General features: G+C 42.2%; 1 protein-coding gene across 3 annotated transcripts in view; it reads right to left on the bottom strand.

Annotated features, from left to right (window-relative positions):
• PARD3B (par-3 family cell polarity regulator beta) overlaps window positions 1–8,926 on the bottom strand; it is a 389,258-nt gene extending 380,332 nt beyond the window's left edge. For all 3 annotated transcript variants that reach the window (XM_050976846.1, XM_030241769.2, XM_050976847.1), the window contains exon 1: window positions 8,766–8,926. In XM_050976846.1, the coding sequence (XP_050832803.1) occupies window positions 8,766–8,885 (120 nt within the window). In that variant the 5' untranslated portion in view covers window positions 8,886–8,926. The remainder of the gene's footprint in view (window positions 1–8,765) is intronic.
• Window positions 8,927–17,347: the final 8,421 nt, after the last annotated feature.

Below are 17,347 nucleotides of genomic sequence, written 5' to 3'. Positions count from 1 at the left end.
ATTTTTTAAAAAAATTATCAACATCATTTTGGGCAAAGCAGGAAAACTGCACCACAATGAACTGCATTCAATAAAAAAATGCGTGACCTACAGGAACCAAAGTAAATGGTGCCTACATTCAGCAGCAGTACAACTCTTTAAAACATGGAAAACTCGTGGAATTATCCCCAAATCTTCACCATGAAATTCTGGTCTTACCACCATTAATGACATCCAGCACTGCAAGACTAACAAAAAGTATAAACAAAGGCTAGGAAAGACTGAATGGCCTCAAAACTTGGAGGAGAAAAACAAAAAGGGAGCTACTTTACTATGGACATCACCAAAATTGATAAAGACACACTGATGTCTGCCAATTCCCCTGGCATACCAGCCAAGAGGGCAAGCTACAGAGCAGGTATAAAAAATAATCCTTACCTGTAAAATGGCCTACAAATGGGTGCTCCAGGGTTTGAATACAGAATAAATACACCATACACAGAGGATATGTATCTAACAAATACACCATATACACAGGATTAACCCACCAGGATTTATGACTTGTGTCTCCTTCAAAGGTTCAAACAGAGACCTGCTGAATTATAACTTCTTTGAGCTGGACCTACTCTTATTTGAACTGCACATTGTCAATCAAAGAAACAGGAGATGATTATATAAAGGATTTTTTTTGTCTCCTCTCAGAGAATCTATAACTTAGATGTTTAGGTTTGCCAATAAAGACCTACTCAGCTGTTGATGGATTGATGAGATAGTATCTTCCACAAAAATGTGAAGGTCTTTCAAGGTTTTAGGAATGAGATACAAGTAGAGAAACTGATTAGTCAAAGTAAAAAAATAAAGCCACACCATTTTCAAGGAATGCAGGTCTCTGTTCATTGGATTGCATGTAATTCTCCTTTAAGCATTCCATTTTCTTCTACTGATTGAGGAATTACTGCATTTTTGTAAAGGAAAATGATAGGGAGGGTGTGTATTATGATTTACTAATAGACAGGATTTTATTGGTAATCAGAAAAACATTCTATTCCACCAGACAAGCTGTACTGCAAAACCATTTGGCTCGATGGAGCCTCATCTTTGAGGTCAAATCCCTAGCCAGGAAAAGGAGTGAGTCCAGTGCCAGCTGTTAGCTTCTACCCATCAGACTGCATTCTGTGATTCCAACTCTCAGTCTCTGCAGAGTACATCTTCCTCCCTACCCTTCATTCCAATGGTATCCTTATTATAGGTCACAAGAAGCATGTTCATTCAAGCATTCTGTAGTTTTCTTTCCATACACACAACAGCCAACAAAGAAAAACACTGAGTTAAGAAGTCTCTTTGTGGCAACAAATGTTGCATTCTCATGAAACCAACAAGCAACTGGTCTGAACCTCCCACCTTGGCAGTATCACAAGAGTGAGCCAAGCACCTGAACAGTGCTGTGGCACCTGCCACAAGAAAGCCAAGTCATCAGTTCTGAATGGGTGTATTTAGTGGTGACATAACATTTACAGGTTTACACTGGAAACAAGAGACATTCTGATTACATTAAAACATTACAACAGTTCCCTTAATGGAGATGTCTCTAGCACAATGATTAGGCATAAAGAGGAAAAAAACCCAAACACTTAGAAAATCAAATCTTACATACCTTCTCTTTAAAGTGAGGAAAACAGTCCAAAAAAGTCTCATCCAGTGCAAACAGTAATTTGTTATAACCCTAAGTTCTCTTAACAAATAAGTTATTGAAGTAATCCTATGGAAGTAATAAAGTACTGATGAGAAGGCTACAGCAACATATAACCTGAGGGTAACAAAAAATGCTTTTAGTAATGACAATATTACACAAATACTGCAGAGGCTTTTTTCCCAAAAGTTCTTGTAACATGGTGATTTCCTAAATTTCTCATACGAAGCAGCTTCCTCAGTTAACAATGTATTCAGGGCACTGTTTCCTCCAGTAGAATTTACAAGACAATTTCTATCAATAAGCCATTCACATTAGCCTGTCATTTCTGTTCAGTCACTTCCCTGACATAAAATGGGTATATCCTTATGGATAAGATGCAATAATGGAATATAAAAATACAAAGCAGAATCTGTTTTCAATGATACTAATTGCTCAAGACCTTTGGCGTTACCATATTTATTAAGGATGAAACACAGGCATGTTTATAGGGGGTTAGAGGGAGTTTATAATAATGAAGCAATAGGTCTTCATGCCTAGGAAAGCTGCAGTTCTGACATTAGAATCATTAGGAAAGCCTAAAGAATGTTTTGCTCAACGGGGGAGGAAATCTGCTGCTTCAGTAGCAGGATGCCAGACAGCACAGTATGTTGCAATTCCACTGACCTATCATACTGAATGAGTAAGGAGGAAAGTAAAGTCACACAACATAAAACATTATGGCCAAATGACTGTATCTTGTTAAACTAAAAACATTATGTTTTTCAGAAAATATCAGCAGACCACAACCCTCCATTTTCAGATACTTAAGCAAATAAAACCATTAAAACTGCATTTTATGCAGCAAGCAAAAGCACCTCCCAGTTCCATCCCATGCCAGAAATACCACTTGAGGTTTGAATTCCTTCTTCACAAATTCCTACAAGTCTACTCAGAGTTCATCTTCAACTTGGCAAAGAACAACAGCAATCAGCCACTACTTAGAACTCTGTACTGCTCTTTAGTGGTTTCGTCCTATGACTGGTTTAACATTCAGTTACTACACAAATCTTTGCTGTATCTCAATTAACAACAGCTGACTAGTGTTCAGAACTTGATAGACATGATCTGGGAGAAAAAAAACAGACACTCAGTATTATCACACAGACAGAAGTCTGACCTGCAGTATTTCCAGGACAGGTTACTCTGATTTTGCCTATTGAATTCCAGCGTTTTATCCAGCTCTACCCTTCAACTGAGCTCCCCTGAAACACATTAACATCAGGTAACTCAGTATTCAGCCAGAAGCCCATTATGGACAATAGCCAACTTCTTATAAGGAAAAAGGGGATCAAACTTTTTTTTCCATGTTAGGTAAGTACATAATGTCCTAGAAGACATTTCCTATGACAAATCTTAATTCAATGGCAGTTTTTCTGTAGAGATTATAAACACCTGTGAGAAAAGGAGCCAGAAAATCTACCAAAAATCTCATTACCTCAACATTAGTGGCTATGATACAAAACAGCAGCAGACACTTAACACAAAAGTGATTAAAAGGCTGTCACTTTTTAACTCTCCATTTTTCTGGGTCCCTGTAGAAGTGATCCAGAAAATTTTTAAGATTTTAAAATTTTAAAACTTTTAACCCAAAGTTCTGCCACTCGAAAGATGTTCCCAACCTCAGTGAAATATCACCACTATTGTTTTAAGTCAATAAGGAGTTTCTGAATTCATTTGTCTCCTTCCATTTTCTTTACTTCCCCTACTCAAATAGCCTGTATTCCTATATATCAGTCAGTTACTCAAACTCATACAATAGTAATGAGAAAGCAGCATATCAAGTTTTATTCTCATTTTTTGGTACAGTATCATGGTGACAACTCCAAAGGCTGAATGTAGAAATGATAATCAAGCTGTTCATTGAAATGTATCAGTTACCAAAACAATGTATAAGCCCTTTAACATAGTGTAGCTGATTAAGCATATGAAATAAAATAAGGGAATTAAAAGTTAAAATAATTTCTAGCAAAAAAAAAGTACTTGAAGACAGAGCTTAAATTGTTTTGGTAAAAAATAAAATTATGGATTCACCCCATCCCTATTAGAGGAAACTAAGACAAACTGGGATATGGAAAAATACCAAACCTAGAGACAAGGTCCAAGACAGAAGTACACAAGAGCCACACAAATACAACTTTATTACTCTGCCTTTATAAAGGACTAAATACTTACAATTTGCCCAAAACAGAAAAAAATATCATAAAAAAGTACTTTTAAAACTTTTCACATATATCTTCTGAAAAAGTCTTCTGGTTTTGCAAATATCTTTTGTAAGCATTAGAGTAAAAAAAAAAATTGTCATTCTCCCTATCCCAAATATAGTTAGAGAAACTACAAAAACATTTAGTGCTCCTTCTGTTTGCTGGCTGATTTACAACAGCAATACCTAATTCCAGAACACTAATTGTCATGTGGTCAGTGAGCAGGAACAGAAAGAAACTGAGAAAGTATTTTATTAGCAGAACACACAAAATTATATAACAATCAACAAACAATCAACCTGCAGCATTAGCTCTCTAAATGTATCTAATTTGGGAAAGATCATCAATACAACCCAAATCACCAATTTTTTCTCATTCTAATTAAAACCACACCATTCTTGAATTAACCTACTATCTAACTGCTTCCTGCTCACTCTGACTGCAAATCAAAATTCTCATCACCATTTCAGGATTAACTGGATGCCCTCTGTATGTTCTCATGAATGGAAAGACTCACTCCTGTTACAAGTGGAGATCAAGTTCCAGGAAGACAAGGCAACTAATATTTGTCTGTCCATTCCCAAAGGAGGCTCACAAAGGCTGTTGAGAGTGAGCTAATCAAGAATTTAACTGTGCCTAAAGTGACAAATTTTAAAACCACAAATTGCAGTGGTTATTAATTTTACTACACAACTTCCATGTGCCACCCACTCAGCTGGCTTCCAAGAACAAGACTGCAGACAGCCAAAGCAGTCATTTTAATCAAGCCATGCAGGTAAGTGCCATATATGCAAACACTAGTAAATGAACACACAGATGATAACCACCACTTCCCTGTCTCTGGCTCCTCCAGAGAGATAAAGAACATCTGGAGTAGCAAGATGTTTTACACATTTTCCTCAGAAAAGTTTCACAGCAGCTTAAGGAAAAGCCACAGTGGATTTCACTTCGCTAGCCTCATTTCCCTAGGCAGACATCACTTTCAAGGCAGACAACATTCAAGGCCTGAGAGACAGCAAGCAGGGATCTCCAGCTGAGCCAGGGCTCCACTGCAAAGCTGCAAATTCAACTGTTGCCTCAAATGTGGGAGAACAGCATTTCCAAAGGGAGAGAAGTGAGCACAACGGAGCATCTACCTTGAGTGCATTTATCCCCACTGCATTTTAAGGAATTGCATTCAACAGGACCATGCAAATCCAAACATGACAAGAGCCCATGAAACCCTCCCACGCTGACCTAGAACTCCTCTTTTTCCTCTCATTCATATTCTTGGGGGAGGGGGAAAAAAGTCTCTGACAATTGACTGGAAAACAATCAACAGGGACCTGCATCCAAGGCTATGTCTTACAGCCACAGAGAAGCAAACACAGGATCAGGCACAGTAACTCAACTCTTTTGCAGTACATCTGTTCCCACTCAAGCAAAGAATCCTAAATGCAACAGATGACACACAACTGCTCCCCAAGGCACCACAATATCAAGTTAGGGGCTGGGCTGATGATAAGGAATCATTAATCCTACTGTATCTACCTGTCAGCAGGAAGCCTTAATGTACATTACTTAACAGCAACAAGAGCAGATCCTGGGTCACAAGAGTTCCAGCAAACTTCCTTCTGCTCAAGTCACTTTTTTGAGATGACAGTAACTTCCCTGAAAATTATTTACAATCCTCACAATGCAGCTGATTGAGAAACAATTTCTTAAACATCTATGACTGTTCACATCACAAAATTCTAGACCACAGAAATCTCTTAGTTGATACTGTAATAAAAAGTTCTTAATTCCAGGCAGGTATTGTATCCTCCAGTGACTCAGACAGGATCTGCCCTTGAGGAACTGCTACAGTACCACTAAAAGCCACTAAACTCAGTAGCATCGAGAAATAATTACTGTCTGATTTCTCAACTGAAATTGCTCCAGTGTTTTGGTTCAGTTAACAAAGCAACTTCATTAATTGAGGCAACTGAGCTTTCATGACCAAACCTTGCCAACACAGTCCTGTCAAAAAACCAAATAAAATTTGCTAAGGAAACACAAAAGGCTACAATAAGCAACTGCCCACCAAGTTCTCAGATATCTACCAAAAGTCTCACAGAAACCAGAGACTTAATCACTTACTGCATCAACTTTCCTCTCATTACAAATATAAAGAAGTGCAAAGTAGTTTAAACCAATCAAAAAATTTTTATTTGTATACATGCATTCAAATATTTAACAATATACATGAATTAATGGTCTAATCTTGTATCTTCCCCTTTGCCAGACAAGTGACTGTAGTGTAAGAGCAAAACTAGACTTCCAGGACAACTCCCAAAATTCAGAGCCTCTCAAATATTTTTGTGGTATTTGACAGTCCCATAACTAATAAAAGTTCCTAAAGTTTGTATCCTAGCTACCTTTTTCATTTTCCCTTCTACAACTATGAAAGATATTCCTTCTATCAATTCTCCCTCCCTCTTCAAATACTTCAGGCACTTTAACAATAAAATTTTCCACTTAGCTCTTTTAAAACATTTTAACGCTTCAAAAACTTACAAAAAGAACGCTTAACATGCCAACAGAAAGAGCAGCATTCTGTCACAAAGTATTCCAAACATTCTAAATATTTTGAAAAGAAAAACAAATATTCAGTTATCTTTAGCACAAACCTGTTTATGTGCACACCTCACAGCACATTTTAGCTGATTATCTTGAGATAATCCCATTCCCAGTAAGATTTTACATTTTTTGACTTCCTAAAAGTTAATTTTAGAAAGAGCAAAGAGAAGGAAAGTGGCAAAACACACAACCCATCATGTTACATCAGACAAAAACTACTCCAAAAGGTAATAAAATTAATTGTTTGAGACATCTGTATGATCTATTTAACCAACCCCAAATTTTCCCCCTGGAAAGCAATGTAATGCTGAATGATGCTTGTCAAGATAAGAAGAAATTTATCTTTTTGGCCCATTGCACTGCAAACCTTGTAGATTGGAAGCCAGCTAATCAAAGCACTACAACAGAACTGTTTACATTTCCAGGGAGCAGGGGGGAGGGAGAGAGGATGCACAAGATATAAAACTTTTTTTAGTGACTTCAATGAAAACTTATTCTGCTTTTCAAGTCCTTAGGCTGCTGCCCCCTCTGCCTCTTTACACACCCTTGTATAAACTCTAGCTCTGAAGCTCCATTACTCAAAGTTTTCAACAATTTTTGAACAAACTGGCCCATACCCACTTTGTCCACCTATGATGCAGAATAAGGAACTCAACATTTCTATAAGGAAATAAGCCCAAAAAAAAAAAAAAACACCAAGCTTATTTGCAAAGGAAGAAATACAAGGTCAGACACATGAACCACAAGGTCAGAAACAGGGACTCTGGCCTCTGGCTGTCCAATAAAGAAGGCTGATGATTTTGACCTCACACCTGAAGGGCATAAGAGAACATAGGAGATTATTACTAGGCATAAAAAAAAAATCTTTACATACTAATTAATAGCAAATTGGTTACAAATTCATCAGAACTGTAGTACACCTCAAGTGTCTGGCGTTTATCTGAAGCTTTCTCACATTGTTGGAATTTCTATCCTGTAATTGCTTATTGAGCCTTCTAGAACAGTCAGGGCTTCACCTAGAAAGGTAAGCACCCTTCTACTTCTTTCTAAAAGAATTTAAAAAAATAAAGGGGAGGAAAGGGATTTGAAATACTTACACAAAGGCTTTGTAGGCCACCTTTAAGCCATCCTCATGAGACTAATTTCAATGTCATCACAAGCACAAATCAAAAGCTGAAATCAATTTGTAAATTTCTAAATTCAACACAGATGAAAGTAATTCTGATTCTGATAAAGCCCATCTCTTGAAGGCACATTTTAGTACTCTCAACTACACTTCAGTGCAAAAGATCTCACCAATTGTTGACTCTAACAGCACCAAGAATTCTACGAAGATTTTGTAGTTATTACACACAGCATCATTAGGAAAAACTACTTCTGACACAAAATATTTGTCAAGCTCTATGTGTCCTAAGGCAGGTTAAAGCAGGACATTTACTCAGAAGGACCAACATGGAAACCACAGCAATCTCTACTAGATCAGTCTCAGCTGTTCATAATGTATTTAACATACCACTAGAAAGTTTTTCTCGAACTAAATCTGCAAGAACAAGAATTTACTTCCAGTTTTGCATCCAGGATATCAAACAGTTGACTGGGCCCATAAGAAACTAGCACGTCACAAAACAGAGCCCTTATGATGTTGGCTGTACATTACTCAGACGTTTTAGGAAGATGAACACAATACTGCAAGTCCTTCATTCAGGGCTTGTAACCTCTTTCACAAAGCACTGTTTGCAACACTAGGCCTTTAATCAACACTGAACAGTACCCCATTAGCCTTCAGCACCTGCCTCTTGGAGAAAAACAAAAAGAAAAATATTTTTATGCTCAATTAGCTAAGCCAAAGAAAAACTTAAGAGCTCCTTTCATGTAAAGGAAATCACCTTCCCATGTAGATAGCACCTCACCAGGCAGCTGATACCAGAAAAACACAAGCTTGAATGGAACTGACTTATTGTTATGCTCTTGTCTGTTTCAAGTTTGTTAGTCAACACGCACAGCAGTAACAGCCATGCTGGCTGGGCAGCTGAGCGCGACACGCTCCCCGCCCGCCGGCATCAGCTGCTCACACAAAGTACCTGGCAGGGGCACTCAGGCAGGGCGACAGTGTCCGTGTCCCCGCGGCCGCCGGGCCCGGCAGCCCACCCGCCCCTCCGCGCCCCTCCAGCCCGGCCGCCCCGCGCCGGCCTCGGGCCTTCCCCCCGCCGCCCCTCACCCCGGCCGGCTCCGCGCACGGCCCGGCCGCCCCTCACCTTCTCCTGGGCCTTGCGGTAGCGCTGCAGCGCCTGCTGGGTCAGGTCCCGCACGCGGAGCTGCCCGTCCTTGCAGGGCACCACGATGCCGGTCCGCCCGAAGCACACGGTCACTTTCATCTCAGCGCGCCGCCATGCCCGCCCTGCCCGCCCACGAACGGCGCCCGGCCCGGCCCGGCAGCGCCGGCAGGTGCGGCTCGGCGGCCCCACGGGGGCGGGCGGCAGGTGCTCCCGCGGGGCTGCGCCTCGGAGCGCGGGCAGCGCCGGCAGCGAGGCCCGGCCGCGGCCTCTCCTTCCGCCGTGCCCGCCCCGCCCCGCGCGGCGCTCCGGGAGGCGCGGGCCGGGCCGGGCCGGGCGGGGCGGCCGCGGGCGGCGACGGCGGTCGCCCGGGGCACGGAGCGCCGGGCCGGGCTTAAAGGGGCCGCGGGTCAGCGCCCCGGGCAGCGGCGCCCTTGCCGTGCGGCCGGAGGATGGGTGTCCCTTGCACGCTGCGCTGTGCGGAGCGGGCATCCAGGGTGCACCCACGCCGCAGCAGCCAGTCCGGTCCGCGGCAGCAGCCACCGGCGCGAAATGCTGCGGCTGGAGCGCGGGGCTCTGCCGGGCGCGGAAAGTTGTGAGCCCGGCTGGCCGAGCAGCCCTCCCTCCGGCACGGCGCTGGGCTGGACCGCGGTAGGCACAGAGCATCCCTCGCTCTTCGAGCAGGCCCCGTGGCACACAAAATACACCTAAGAGAGAAAGTGTGCCCAACCTGCTCGGTGCTGCAGCACAGACATTGCCCCAAGGAAGCTGTGAAACACCTGCACACAGCTGCCCTCCCCGAACTTCAGAGACTGACACGAGACCTCACGCGCACCTTTCCACACCACACAGAGACCTTCAGGCGCTCCCAAGCACCGCATCTGCTCTTAGGGATACACAACACGCAGAGAAACCCATCACCCCGATACACTGACAGCCCATACTCTTCAAGACGTGGTATAGCAAAGTCACACAACCTGCAAAATGGGATGTGAGGCTCTGCAGCACTCCCCAAACATCTGCTATTCTGCAAAGTACACTTTTCTGTACTTCTTGGTAACCAAATAGCGCTCCCTACATCTTACCTACCTCTAGACCACATACAACATAGCACAAATACTCAATGCCATTACAATCATAATAGATCAATCTACCCACCAAGATCTGTATTACTGAAAATCACTGCAAAGCAAAGGCAGTATAAAAATACCTCTAAACCACAGCATGACATCACACAGCACAAGGGGACTATTACTGCAGTAAAACTGCCCCCAGTTCACATTAGCATTCAAACAGGCAGTCCAAGCCCTGTGCTGTGTGACGTAACCAAATGACAGTACCAGAGATGTTGCAGTGGAAGTGGGCCAGAACAGCATAAGCTGAAGGTTGAAGTGAATAGAGAGGTTTTGGGATGAGATGAGGACAGAACCACATAAACTCCAGCAAGTGGAAAGTTCATCCTGGTTCCTTAGGAACAGGCAGTAGTGGTGTGTGGGACTGATGCAGGTAGAAAACAATTCCTCCTTGCCTTTTCAAACCCAGAAGTGTCTGCCACCACCCTGCAGCATTTCAGAGCAAGTCACAGGGAAATAATCTATTAAGCCATATATAGAACTTTTCCTGGGTGTGTACGTGTGTTTGCATGTGCAAGTGAACAAATGTGCATCCCATATGCTTTGAGCCATAGAAAAATTACTTTCCTTTTTCCTCCAGGAACAAAGAAGCAATACAAAGAAACAGGGATTTTCTCTTTCTTCAGAAAACACTGTGGGTAAGATAGCACAGCTTGTAGGTCAGAAACACCTCCTGAGCAGCTAGGATGGTGCTGGGGGCACCTGGTTCCCTGGAGTCAGCCCATTTCAGATATACCACTGTGTTCCTGCCAACTCAGCCCCAAGCCAGCTCACTGCTGGCTCCCAATAGCAGAGGTTTCAATGGTGTCAATGGCCTCTCGTGGATCAGCACCACTGTTAGCATTCATCATGTTAAATGGACATTCCTGCAAACTGCTGGAAGGACCAGCAAGTCAGATAGGCCACAAAAGTGTTACACATGAAAAGGAATCAAGGAGGAGAAAGAGGGAAGCTTTGGTATAACTCCTAGCCAGTTCTGTAAGCTGGGTTTTTAAGGAGGGAGAAACAGGAGTACCTGGGGTAGAGAGCAAAAGCTCCTCATTTCCCTCTTTGCTCCTGAGCAATGATAAGGAGGAGAAGTCCCACTCAGCATCCTCAGAGCTGAATCAGAGGGAGCAGGAGGCAGGAGGAGTTCAGCTAGTTCAGCTGCTGACGTGCTGGTGGGAAGCCTGGGTCCCTGTTCTTGTATGGTTTTGGTTAGTTAGGTTAATAATGGACTACGAATGTAAAGGCTTCTGTCTCTCTTTCTGTTTCTCTCTTCCTTTCTCCCTCTCTGTTTATAAGCAAGTCTGACACACTGAGGAAAAACTGTGGTATGATTTTCATTTTCCTCCAATTCTGAAAAGTGCAGGTGATACGCACTGTAACTGGAGTTGGGTGGAGCTTGTTGACAGAGAAAGTGTGTTGTGCTAGAGCAACTGATATATCTGAAAAAAAAAATTAAAAAACTTTTTCCCCCAACACCATACCTGAAGCATAAGCAGCAGGTTTCAAAGTGTCTATGATTAGTCTGTAAGGACCTATAGCTGTTCCAGAAAGAAAGGAAATAAAAGGTTGTCTTTAAATGTGTGTGCTTAGTATCTTACAGAAACTGAGATTGTATTTAATTATCACACATCAACAAGGGGGAGTGAGAAAAGGTTACAGAGGAATCACCAGTGTGTTTACTGTCTGCATGTGTTTGTTTGAAAGTTATGCATGGTATTGCTAATAAGACATTATTGTGTTCTGGGTGAATTACACATTTGTTTATGCTGAAACAGTCTGAAAGTCTTTGAAGCCATCTGGTAACAATTAACACCTACATATCAAGGTTTTACCTGTAACTATCCCTGAGACTTCAGCCTGTACAACTCTCTGAAAAGAAACCCTTTCTTCTATCAGAGAGTTGACGATTTTTTTCCTCAGAGATAGGGAACACTTTTCCAAAAGCAAGTTCCTCCAATGCAGGTAATAGAGTGACAAGGAAAGCTGTCATATCTGTACAGCTAAGAGGCCAAATATGGGAGGACCAGGAGTGTTGAATTAGAATTCAAACTTCTTAAGAAACTTGCATGAGTTGCAATATGGTGAAAGAGAGAAGAGAGTAATTTTTACTTATCAGACCCCTACATCATTTGCTCCTGAATATGATCATCAGGAATCATGACCAAAAATACTCTCCTGGAAAAAAATACCTCATGGACCTCTGTGAGCTGAAGGCTTCCAAATCCCAAAGTTCCAAACCCACTTCTTGTTGGGCACACAAAATCTCTAAGAATCAAGTCATCAGCATCTCATCTTTATGTCCAATTTAAACTTACTCAGAGTAAAACACAGCAGCTTTTAAAACTGACTAATAATGTGGTCTTGTTTTTACTATACTTTTGTGCATTTAGGAGGACCTGCCTGCTTGATTCTGTGACAGAAATCTAAATCATATTTCATTTGAAGTAGATCATCATCCAGCTAATGTTGTAAGCAGCATAAACTGGCTTTGCCCCCCAGAGGAGGACTTCTGCTCCCTCTCCCTCCTGGCTCCAGCTGTTTGTTCCTGTCCATTCCCTTTCATGTGCCAGCACACACAGTTGTAGGTCTGTGCATTGAGATGCTGTGGAAATTAATTTTTTTGCCAGATTAACTTTCAGCCAAATCAGTTCTGCAGAAACCAGAAAATCAAGATAAATCAGAACTCAGTTCTGTAATGGGGTTTAAAGCCTATGCTGGCCCAAGGGAGAACATGGCACAGCATGACAGCAGCCTTTTTCTCTTGATTTATATCAGGTTACAGTACTTTGCAGGCAGCCTGGCTATGAGCTTCAGACACAAATACATATCCATGAGATAATATTCATAACATTCAGGTATCAGTTTCATGAGAGGGGATGAGCAGATTTAGCAAGTCATTGTCACTGAGGTTTACTATTCTTGCCTTCCTCCCTTTCCCTCATCCTTTCCCACCTGATGCTTCTTGGATATCTCTGTGAGCCATTTCAGCACATAAGTCTGGTAGAAAACTAACACAGGAAAAAGGAAAACATTGTTTTCTGCTTTGTTGGCAAGCAAAGGCCATGCAGGGCAGGGCCCAACAGCTGGGAGCAGAAGGGGAGTGGACAAGACCTCCACTTTCATCAACCACAGTAAGTTCTTTGCCTGAATGATTACCTCAGCTGATTTCTTGCACTTTTCCTGTGAGTTTGTCCTACAGCTGACTGGTCTGCTGTCCCCTCTGGTTCTTCTCCACACAGGCTGTGGGCTGTCACATCTGTACACTCAGTTCCTGAGCTCCTGAGCGCTTAATGGGGAGTTCCACAGACACCACACAAGGTGCTGAGCTGGTGTAAGCTCACTTTACAACATCCCTTATGCTGGGTCAGCCCTCCACGTGAAAGCACAGGGCTCCTGTCTGGCTTGTGATGTTCCACAGGTCAGCAGGGTGGGCACAGCTCCTCAGCAGGGTGGGCACAGCTCTGTGCCTGACCTGGTCACATTGGTACTGCTGGCAGTTTCCTGATGGGCAGGTGCTGTGCCAGCAAAACAGCCCCACTAACATCCCTGCCCTCCCTACTGACTGTTCCTTCCCACAGTGCCAGCCAGAGGAGTAGAATTTAAAACTTCTGAAATCATACTTTTCTAAGTTGCAAGAATGGCTCTTACACTTTCTCTACTATAACTGGAAATTGCAATAAAGATAATCAGCACTTTGCTTTTTTATCTGTGAGGCTTTATCTAAAGATTCCAAAGCAAGCAGCAATTGTCAGTGAAGATTTGTAATCACTGTGCCAGCAGACATGGACTGGTTAAGCAACCTGCTTAAAAACACAAAGGAATTTTTCCTAGTTTTGCTGCTAACAAGACAACACAAGTGCCGACCTTTAGTTTTTGGCTCTGAGCAGTGTCTCCTTCCTACACCATCACCCATTAGACAATTCATATTTGACATCAGGAGCCAGGGTTGCCAAAGAAGATGCTCCCAGAGTACTACTGGCTCAGCCCTTTTTCTGCCATTAATAAACCATTGAATGCATTCAATCTGAGTTCAGGAACTTGAAAAAGCCCTAAAAGAGCCTTAAGATGTTATTACTGGAGGAATGTTTTTTCCTGGGGTTTCAAAGACTGGAATGGATTTGGAGATAAAGTTGAACCATATAAAAAGAAAATAAAAAAAAACTTTATCATTTAAATCAATCTCATAATCCCTGGAGATCTGGTTTGTGATTTTTCAAACTTTTTTTCTGGCAACACAGTAAAATGTATTTGTTTGCTCCCTACTGAATGTTGTTACCAGTAAACCCTTCAATTACTAGAGGCAAAAAGGGTCATAATTTCTGCTGCTTATATTTTGCATTTCTCTCAGCTTGAATAATGAAAATCAATAAAACCACTTTCACTGCCAAGTCTCAGTGGTACAATGTTGGTGAATAAAGGGAAAGAAAACTAACAAATATTCTTGGAAAATGCAGTAGAATTTTTTAAAATACAATATAAAAGATCTGTTTACAATCTATATAACATCAAGTTCTCACTAAAGTTTGAATTTGAACCTAATTTAAAGTTGAAATAATAAATAAAGAAATTGTGAGACTTGCAAAGGAAGATGATTCTCAGTTTCCATTCATGACGCCACCCCTAGTTCACCCTGGATTTTCTTTCTCTTCATATAACTATATTGATTTAGCTCAAGAAAAACATTTTTTTTTAATATCTGTACTTTATAAGGATATGAAAGAAGAGCGTGCTTGAATATCCAGTATTCTATCCCCTGTAATATCAAAATAAAAGTCTGGAACCAGATGGGAGAACTCCACTTTCCATTAGTTTAGGCAGAATTCGGATGAGCAGGGACCCCTGCTCCCTGCTGGTGCTCCAGGACTGCACTGCTCCAGCCCTGCCCTGAGCCGGGCAGCCAGCCGGGCTGCACCAACCCCTGCTGGCATCCTTCAGAGCCTGGGCATCCTTCAGCTCCCTCGGCAGCCCGGGTTCGGGGCAGCCTGCAGGAGAAAAGGCTGAGTGCAGGAGAGCTGAACACTGAGGGCCCAACCCCACCCCGCAGTGTGGAAAGGAATGTTTTGCTCATCTGATAATGATTTGTTTACAGTTAATTAAGCATAAGAGCTGTTGATAACAAGCTCTGTTTACAGTGTGGGCAGGAGATGGCTCTGTCTCAATTGGTCCAAAGGATATTAACATTCTTAAAAGTTTGGCAGGTGTAGAAATTACTCCCTAAAAAAACCAAAGGTATGTTCAGAGAAATCCAGAGGGGAAGGAAAACCTTAATAAAGCCCTAGGAGAGAATTATGTATAAAAGTTACATGTTTAAAGACTTCTTCAAAATGGTCCTCAGCCACAAAGTTATGTAAACACCTTTGTGATACAATCTGTAGGACACAGAGAGAAAAGCCTTTTGAAGCTGACTTAAAAGCATAGGTGGATAGAATCCTAGATTTCTTTTTTATTTGTGTTCACATATGTCAAAATAATCTTACTCACTGTTTTCACTTTGACAACTAAATTCTGCTTCACTCCAATCTCCACCTCATTTGGCATGAAGGGGGATTTTGTGGTTCATGACCACAAACACTAAAGTCCCATTTATTACTTCATCAGAGTTTCATTCTTGCTCTGTGGTGTATCTTGCCCAGGATCAACAAGATGTTTCTCCAGGACATCCAAGAAGGACAAACATCCTCTTCTGCTCTGCAACAGCACAGAAAGACACAGCACTGTGTGGGAGACATGTTTTGTGATAGGGAATGTTATCAGGCAGTGAGATGGTAGAAAGCACACCCAGCTCTGGACTATCCCTAATTCTCCACCGTCACCTAAACTCAAACTAGAGGTTTATGAACTCTGTGATAATATCAGCTGTGTACTATCACCTGGGATTTGGTCTGAGCCACCTCTCCATGACAATCTTGCTCATCCTCCAGGCAGCAAAATGTACAAACAGGGTATATGGTAAGTAGAGGTTATGCAGGAGCACATAGGCTGCCCTGAAAAATCACTCAGGCTTAACTTTTTCCTCACAGGATTTGTGGACAAAAATCTTTCACAGTTGCACAGCAGAAATTCTCTTCTTAAGCTAGAGAAGAAAATGAAGGTTCTTTATTACAGGCTTTACTACAGCACTGATCAAGGATATTTAGGTTAAGATCTTGGGGTCTGTCAAATTAGTTCTGATACCAAACATCCTGTGTTTAACATGTGTTTTAGAGCCCATATCCATGGAATGCTCTCATGTCCCATGACAGCTTTATAGTGATGATTTTCTCTTCTGACACCAACACTGTCACCCTTCCTTAGGAGAGTGCTGCTCACCTCCCAGGGTGGCTTGGAATTGCTGCACAGCAGAGCTGCCTTTGCTTACTGATCTGAGCAAGGGGGTGTTACACCGGCTCTCTGTTCTTCCCACCCTAAGGCTACTCCTGTAGCAATGCAATTTATTCATCTCTCCTTACTCAAAGCTGTGCCTAAAGGCACAATATGGCCTTTGATTATCCAAGAGAAAAAAGTGAGCTTTCAAGGGCCACCACTGGCTTCTATTTAAGAGTATGTAATTTCTAGATTCTGTTTATTTCAAGCTTCTAACACTCATTTCTTTTCCTTTGGCCTTCATTAGTTGTTTTTGTTTTGTTTTGTTTTTGTTTACAGCCATTGTTTTTGTGACTGCTAATGGCAACATCTGTATGGGTCGTAATCTGGCCAGTATCTATAATTTTAATTAATATATGTGATTTTTAAATGTCTGTTTCAGCACAAAATCCATGAGAAGACCATTTACATCACAGCTAAAGGTGCAGGCTTTTAAAAAGATTCTCATCAATTCTCAGCTTTCTGTTTTTCTGTTTACTTTCTCTTGCTTTTTCCCTTTCTTCCTTTCATGCTAATTTATACTGTCCAGTCATATGAGCTACAGATGCTAGAAGTTTTTACCCATTCATTCCCCAAAGCTGAAAGATTTGCTCTAAGCATGGAAAACCTGTGGGCTCCCAGACCAGATCAGCCTTGGGGAATGTCAAAGAGAGAGGAAATTTTGGTCTCTGAGATCACAAATCAATCGCTTTAGGAACAGGGCGGGGAGGAGAGAGGACTCGGTGGAAAGAGATGCTGTGCCTGTTGCCAGCTGCATTACCTTCAGCTGCGGAAGGAGGAGGGTGTGTAAGTGTCTGTTCCCGTCCCCTGATCACAATGGATTTATTTAAAATGCATGCCAGAAGGAGGATTAGAGCAGAGCCCTCCCTCCTTTCCTTTGTTCAGGAGGAGGAAGGGAGCATAGCCCTTGGCTACTGGAGTCTGGGCTCTCCTACTACTCACAGCCTACTTCCCTCTGCCTTCCTCTTGGACTTTGCCGTCACTTTTGAAAAGGATTGCTTGATATTCCAAGAATGACATTGTACTTTACAGGAGTATCAGTCTCCAGCCTGCTTCATAAATTGTGCTCTACTTATGTAG

Source organism: Serinus canaria, chromosome 7 (assembly GCF_022539315.1).
Source record: "Serinus canaria isolate serCan28SL12 chromosome 7, serCan2020, whole genome shotgun sequence".
NCBI classification, from domain to species: Eukaryota; Metazoa; Chordata; class Aves; order Passeriformes; family Fringillidae; genus Serinus; species Serinus canaria.
The sequence above is the reverse complement of the archived record's forward strand: the minus strand, read 5'-3'. Positions and strand labels throughout refer to the sequence as shown.